The 7,402-nt window shown below is 43.9% G+C and overlaps 2 protein-coding genes across 2 annotated transcripts in view; both read right to left on the reverse strand.

The window, feature by feature from the left end:
• Positions 1-1,020, reverse strand: part of LOC102201106 (uncharacterized) — a 5,939-nt gene extending 4,919 nt beyond the window's left edge. The window contains exons 1-5 of the mRNA XM_005751553.1: positions 834-1,020; positions 690-745; positions 526-612; positions 266-393; positions 42-179 (exon numbers count right to left, since the gene is read on the reverse strand). Coding sequence (XP_005751610.1) covers positions 42-179; positions 266-393; positions 526-612; positions 690-745; positions 834-850 — 426 coding nt within the window. The 5' untranslated portion in view covers positions 851-1,020. The remainder of the gene's footprint in view (positions 1-41; positions 180-265; positions 394-525; positions 613-689; positions 746-833) is intronic.
• Positions 1,021-3,370: 2,350 nt separating this feature from the next.
• On the reverse strand, positions 3,371-7,402 carry LOC102201395 (uncharacterized). The gene is made up of 19 exons (XM_005751554.2): positions 7,141-7,402; positions 7,006-7,058; positions 6,834-6,923; positions 6,619-6,761; positions 6,395-6,532; positions 6,251-6,313; positions 5,993-6,154; positions 5,815-5,911; positions 5,502-5,716; positions 5,244-5,394; positions 4,970-5,178; positions 4,784-4,901; positions 4,509-4,714; positions 4,300-4,417; positions 4,057-4,229; positions 3,906-3,988; positions 3,718-3,836; positions 3,526-3,645; positions 3,371-3,453 (listed from the first exon to the last, which is right to left on the reverse strand). Exons 1-19 carry the CDS (start codon positions 7,161-7,163, stop codon positions 3,410-3,412), a joined length of 2,325 nt encoding a protein of 774 aa, XP_005751611.2. The 5' UTR covers positions 7,164-7,402; the 3' UTR covers positions 3,371-3,409.

The following is a 7,402-nucleotide window of genomic DNA, read 5'->3' on the forward strand; positions in this document are numbered from 1 at the left end:
AAAATTACTGACTACATTTAAAAAAATAAATCAAAATTTACCTCCATGTAGTTCATCTCACAGGTAACCTCTCTGTGAGACCATTGGAGAGATAAAGTGCAGGTCTTGTTCAGTGCATAGCTGGCCTTCTTTCCCTTATGTGTAGCGATCAAGTTAAAATTAAAGGAGAACATATCATCCTGAAATACACAGAAGAGAAAATTTATCAAAGCCTTCTCTCTTTACGCAGCAGCACATTTCTGCTTATTTGACTGCTTGCACATACTTTGTTGTCAGTGTGGCAGCTGAAATAAGAAGCTCTGAGCTCCACGTGGCCCAGGAGAGGGAGAGCACTCATGGTATAGCCACACTTTGCAGCATACTGTTCAGTGATGGCATACACTCCTGTTCGATCTTTACAAAAAGATAACCTCAGTCATGCAGCTCCGTAGTGGCCAGAATTATCAGACGGAAGAAGCTTTAAAATAATAATAAAATAAAAAAAAATGCTCCAATGCAGAAGGGAAGCTTTTAAGGGGAACTTACCCACAGCCTCAAAGCGAAGTTCCTTTCCAGTGAAGGAGAGATCAACAGCTATCATAAAATAACGCTCACGACACTCCATATGAACTCCTGCATGAACAAAGCAAGTTTTAAGTACAGATTACCAGCATTTTTAAAATCACACTCCCTAATCACATGCATGTTACCATCCGTGATGAGATCACAAATTGCAGCTGAGCACACGGAGAGGAGAAAGGCCACACTGCAACACAAAGGGACATGTGACAGAAAACCTAACTGGAAATTAACTTCATAAATAAACTGGATGATTTCCCATTAAGGCAGCTTACCTAAACTTAAATGCCATACCCTCTGATGTTGGCAGGGTCTAAAGCCAGCCTGAGAGCTAGCAAACTACACTTCTAACCAACACAAGCTCAAGTGAATCACGTGTTTGGGATATCCAAACCACAGCAGCAGTAGTCTGTGTGAGCTCAGTTGCGTTTGACCCCTGAAACTAAAAGTTTACTTTTAGCATCAGCTGCAAGTGATTTAAAGATGAGTTGATTATTCAAAGGCTGCACCTGTGAGTGTAACTCTGAGAGCCTCTGATTGGCCAGTGACACTACCAGAATATAAGTACTGATAAGCTTCAGGCTTCTTCCCTAGCCTGACGCAGGGTTTCCAGTGCACTTTAGGTGCTACTGATAAAGTTGCAAAGGTTCTAGAACTTAATGTTTGGCCCTTCTGTCTGTGTGTGCAATTTCAAACTGTGATATTCCCATTGATAAATACTTTAAAGTGCACTGAAGCATAAATCTGCAGTCATTTGTGCATATGTCTAGATCTTTTATTTCTTTTTTTGGATTTCATTTTCAAATCTTGTTGAAATCCTCAGTGGATCACAAGTTGAAGTTCAATCACAGGATTGGAGTAAGGTTCTTGCAGCACCCTCTGGTGGACAAGGGAGGAACTGCACCACATTTTTTCACACTGTAATGCAGGGGTCCCCAATCCCAGTCCACGAGGGCCGGTGTCCCTGCAGGTTTTAGATGTGTCCTTGATCCATCGCAGCTGATTTAAATTTAAATGGATAAATTACCTTCTCAACATGTCTTGAAGGTCTCCAGAGGACTGGTAATGAACTAATCATGTGATTTAGGTGTGTTGGCCCAGGGTGAGATCTAAAACCTGCAGGGACACTGGCCCTCGCGGACTGGGATTGGGGACCCCTGCTGTAATGTAATAAATATGCAATGAAGTGTTTCAGAAGTAGATCGTATGGTTGTTAGGTGCCACCCCTCGATAAAAAGTCTAGTCTACTAAATATGTGCAACAAAAATAAACCGGATGGTATACATGCAAAATTTGGATTGGAAAAAAAAAAAGGCAAGTGAAGAATAAACATTTAGTGCATCATGGGAAGCCCTCAAGAGCCAACGCCTATTGCAACATAACTAAGGGGGAATCCTGAGCCACCCAATCCAACCCTAACTATACACCTTGGAACCTAATCTTAAAAGCAGAGAGGGTGTCTGTCTCCAGAATCCTCACAAGAGCGGCCTGACAGCTGAAGGCTCTGCCTCCCATTCTACTTTTAAATAGCAGGAACCATATGCAAACCAGCAGTCAGAGCAACGTGCTTTATTGGGGTGAAACGGTACGATGAAGTCTTTAAGATGGGCCTGACCTTTAGATTTTAAATTCAATTCTGTATTCAACAGGGTGGTACAGAAACCTCTTACCTGAATTTGGAAGCAGGAAATTATTTCATCCAAGTCTGTCTTAAAGACATGCCTGCAGTTTGTCTCATCTGGCTTCCATGCCCTTACTTAATAAAACTGGTCATAAATAACACTACCTCAACTTGTCAACTGAGTGGATCATTAAAACCAGAGTTTGCATTTCCAGTACTGGTTTTGGTTGATATCCCAGCTGGCTTCAGTGATCTTCATAAAGCTACTGTAGTTCATGGAATATCTATAGATGAGAAGCATTTGTGACCTAAAGATGACAACACCAAGTTTTGATTGTTTAAGCAAAAGTCCAATTTATATTTTGTCATGATTACAGTAAACTGATGTCATTGATATGGAACAAGTTAAAGCCAATGCTGTGAGGTCAGCAAATCAAGTATTTAGTGTTTACACAGCTCGTTCCAGCTTTGCAATGAGCCATTTGAACACTGCTTTAAAGTTCCCAGAATTAAATGCTTTAAGATCAGATTTTAGTAGCAAAGAACCTTGAGTAGCTTTATAGAAGCCAGGCCATTTCCCTATGAGTTTCACCTGGTCATACAAAGACTTCTTAAGATCCTGAGGCCCATGTTACAGTAATTCTGACACAGAGTCCCAGTTTCAGCAAACGTGCTCTAGTGTGAACGTTCATGGCCCTCAAAGCGGCCTGCATGTGCAAAAGACACATAACACGCCGTTTACCGAAGTACAAATGGCAGCTACAGAGCTAGGTGTTGTTGCAGCAGTCTAATTTCTGCACAGTCGTAACCGACAGAATTTTGACAAATTAGACGAAGGACACTGAATGGGAGGGGGGAGCCTGTGCTTTAGCAATGGCCTTGTTTGCAGCAGTGGCTCCTACCTCTGTGCAGAGGTTAGTCTTCTCCGACATTGATATTTGGCATCTGTCACGTAAAAGACTGCTTTAATGCAACATGACCAGTCAGACTGCTGTCACTTTCTAAAACACCAAATATGTACCAGATTTGGTACCACATATGAAAGTGACCTGGTCGGATTTGAAAAGACTGGATTTGTGTTGTTCAAACTGTCATACCATGATCGGATATGGGTCGCATAGGGTCAAAGTCAGATTTGATGCGCTTTCGCCTGCAGTGTGAACATAGCTTAAGTGACAAACTGACAATGGATCACATGCTTCATTTAAGTCTTTATTACAAAAGAATTCTTTAAATGACAGCAAATACATTTACTTGTGAAGATTCCTTTAGTCCTGTGGAGAGAAATACTACAATTTAGACACTTCCAATGCTGGCAAATTCTGTGGTTTAAAAGTTGTGCAGACCTTTGTTTGAGAGATTCTTTAAGAAGCTCGACACTTTGATGTACTTTGCAGAAGGCTGGTAACGAGGTCGTACGGTCACTGATCTCCTGGTGGATGCACCAGTGGGATCCACTGCGGGACCTAGAGTACGAACATAATTTAACTTAACATTCCAGTGACACCGATAGGCTGTTTAATTGTTAAACCACCCACCTTCAATGATGCGGTTAGAATGCACAATACGACCAACGCCAACTGTGTCAGACTCAAACTTGTATGCCGAGAAGAGGGCATGCAATCCAGCCACAGTATATGTGCACTGCAGCAACACCCTGGAATACAAGTTACATTTTAGTAGTCGAATGGTGAAAACCCAAGTAGTTGAGGGTGAGGATGCATACCTGTTTTTACTGCTCAGATTTTCTGGATTTCTCACAGAGCTGAAGATGATCTCATTTCTATAGGTCACAGAGTCCCTGCCCAGCTAAGTAAAATAAAAGCATTTTAATATATGGTACAAATGACACATAAAAGATAACATTTGCTCATTACCATGATTATAGCTCCACAGTCATTAACAGCAAAAGAAAAGAGAGCCCTGGTGCCATCTGCATCTTTAGGCCGACAGGATTTGTCCCTGAGGCTGGTTTCAGCTGGGCTCCCTCCACTTAGGATTGGCAGAGACAAGTTAGCCACCACGTTCACCTTCCCATTGGTCGAACACACTGCACAGACAATTGCATTTTAACATGATGGTAACTCCGAGACTGTCTGCAATAGTCTGGATGCACTTACTGATGAATTCTTTGGGATTGAACAGGCAGGTTTTAACTGTGGACGTCTGCACTTCTGATGTTTCACGAACTCTCACAAGGATCTCAAAAGTTCCTGAGAATCCCTTCAAAGTGACATCCTGCCAAACACATGCAGCACTTCTACATTTAAACACAATTCAAGCCTATTAAGAACAAACTGATCATGCCAACAGCATTTCCCTCGTCTACCTGGTATTTAAACCCATTCGTGAATAGCGGCACATCAAGCCGCAGACTCTGGCTGTCATTACTCATGATGTAGCCACGCCGGTCTGCCAGGTCTGAGGTTAGCACGTCCGAGCCGATGGCAAGCTCCCAAAAGTAATCAAAAGGGCGATGGTCCAGCTTAAAGTGTATGCTGGACTCCGAACAGTTGGCATCAAAGACAGGAGGCGCTGTTGGATACAGGATCACTTAATACCATTTCATGCTTGAGCCGAAGACTAAACAGGTTCAAGACTTACAGACACGAGTTAGAGCTGTGACTGTCGTTTCATGATAGTAAGGCTCATTTCCAGGCTGAACAGCCAGTGTGTAGTTGACATTCAGGATGTGCTGCATTGCCACGGCTTTTCTGGAGAACTAACAGGAAACATTTTAAGAACCAGCATGAAATACAGGGGGTGGGGGGTGTTAATCCCAAAGATTACCTGCAGTTTGACAATAGGATCATCAAAAAGCACAGTCAGTGTGTATCCATGGGTGCCATTGGGGTGGAGAACTTCAGTGACCTTGTAGGTGCTCGTATTTGTAAGTGGCAAAGTAAAGTCTCGTCCATTCAGCTGAATAGAAACTAACACCACGTCTTCAGGGACACCGCCGAGATAGATGGTGAATGCGCGCTCTCTTACAAGAGTTTCTGAAACAAAAAGCCCATCAGAATATGACCACAGCGATGTGATGCAGTGCATTAGATACACTTACGATTTTCAGTGAAAATGTGGCATCGCAGCAGGGGAGTGACTAGAATCCTGTGAAAACGAAGCCTGGCCGCAATCTCAGCCTCGTCGACTGAGATCTGCTCCAAGTACAGATGAAAAACGTAGTATTCGTAGAGGTCTCGAGACACAAAGCTCTGCAAGAAAGTCAGACTATGTCACTAATATTTCGTCTTAACCTGAAAGCTCTGCTGTGATTAGAAGACCTGCCGAGTCCAAGTCTACAGCTCTAGTGCCTTCTTACCTTCCTGTAGCCTCCTTCAGCTTTGTAAGGAATACTGACTTGCAGGGTGGTGTTAACCTTCTCCACAGTGTAGCCCCTCTCCTCTGCAACTTTCTTCTCCACAAGTTTCCCATTGGCTCCAATGCTGACCTCAGTCTCATTTAAGGGAGACACCAGACTGTGGAGCAGCTCAGAAGTCTCCCAAATCATATAGCCACCGTCATATGACCCATTATCTGTGGACACGCCATTATTATTGTTTCCTTATAAGTATTTGGGTTAAAAACAAACAACCCAAAAGAAACCCCCCTAAAACACCAGGATTAATACTGACGCATCGAGCAAGCAGCCAACAGATCGACCACAAGGACAACCCAGCTTTGCCTCGAGAACAGGACTGCATGGACCACCTCTACTGGAACGCCATTCACCTGGAAAAAAGAAACAAAATTGGAAATTTTACATAAGCCGGGAATAAGATAATCAACCGTTACAGTTTCTCATCCCTTTACCTCAGTGCTGAAAGAATGGGGTTGCTCATACGGTGTCCGAAACACAAGCCTCTCATCTGTGAGAGCAAACACGTAACCCAGCTTCCGAGCTTCAGAGAGGTTCATGGGCAGAAACTGATCCTCTGCTCTTTGAAACATCACCTTCCAATCTGAGTAAAGGGCCTAAGAGGAAATATTTCAAGAGAAGCCCACCCAAATTTGTAATTTTAGCTGTGCATAAACATTAGGTTTGGCAGTTGCACTTAAGGTGAAACATACGGGTTTGAAAGCAGAATCGCCGTTTTCCACATACGGACACGTTGCTTCACTCCTCACCGACACCTGCAGGAAATCCAGGATTATAAGAGAGCTCAAGGAGTTCCCTGGATAAAAAAAAATGCTACAGGTTGAATCCAAGCTTACTTCCATGTAGTTGACCTCACAGGTAACCTCTCGGGGAGACCACGGGAGTGACAGAGTGCAGGTCTTGTTCAGCGCGTATGTGGCCTGCTTGCCTCCACGTGTTACAATCAGGTTGAAGTTGAACGTGAACACATCATCCTGTGTAAGCGCATGGAAACACCAGGTTGCCATCACAGAGAACAGACAACACTTAACGTGTTTTAATTTAATTAAGTCTGGATAAATTGCGTTGGGCATACTGCATCGTTAGTATGGCAGCTGAAGTAAGAGGCTCTGAGCTCCACGTGGCCGAGAACTGGGAGAAGACTGATGGTGTATCCACACTCTGCCGCGTACTCCTCGGTGATGGCGTGTACGCCTGTGCTGTCTGGGCGACAAGCCAGAGGTTAGTGAGATTTAACATGCACCAGGATGGAGTTACAGCCAGTCAGAGACTCACCGACAGCCTCAAAGCGAGGTTTATCCCCAGCAAAGGAGAGACCAACAGCTATCATGAAGTAACGCTCACGACACTCCATTTGAAGAACTCCTGCATGATTAAAGGTTTTAGAGATTGCTTTTGCATTGCTTTTCACAGCTGCTCTTACGAGAAGCAAACATTTAAAGCTCACCGCTGGGAATATCACGCGTTGAAGCTGTCCGCAGCGACAGGAGAAAGAGCACTCTGTAAGATAAAACGGATTTAAGTCTCATGGAAGAAAGCTGCTTGAGGAGCAACTCATAAACTGGTGTGGAAAACACCTTACCCAAAGCAAAAACAAAAGGCCATAGCCACTGATCTGTTGGTAGTGTCTAAAACTAGCCTGGATGCTAGCAAACCACACCTGCTAATCAACACAAGCTCAACTGTCGCGTTGCATATCCTGGTCACACTGGCACCATGCAGTGCTGAAACCCAAACCGGCTTTTATTACCACACCAGCCGGGCAACCGCTACACCCCCATGTGTAGCCTGTTAGAAATCAAGCCGTCTTTCAATCAGCAGACCAGAGTCATGGCAGCACAGGT

Source organism: Pundamilia nyererei, unplaced genomic scaffold (genome assembly GCF_000239375.1).
Source record: "Pundamilia nyererei isolate P.nyererei 1_Seehausen unplaced genomic scaffold, PunNye1.0 scaffold00315, whole genome shotgun sequence".
Classification (NCBI taxonomy): domain Eukaryota; kingdom Metazoa; phylum Chordata; class Actinopteri; order Cichliformes; family Cichlidae; genus Pundamilia; species Pundamilia nyererei.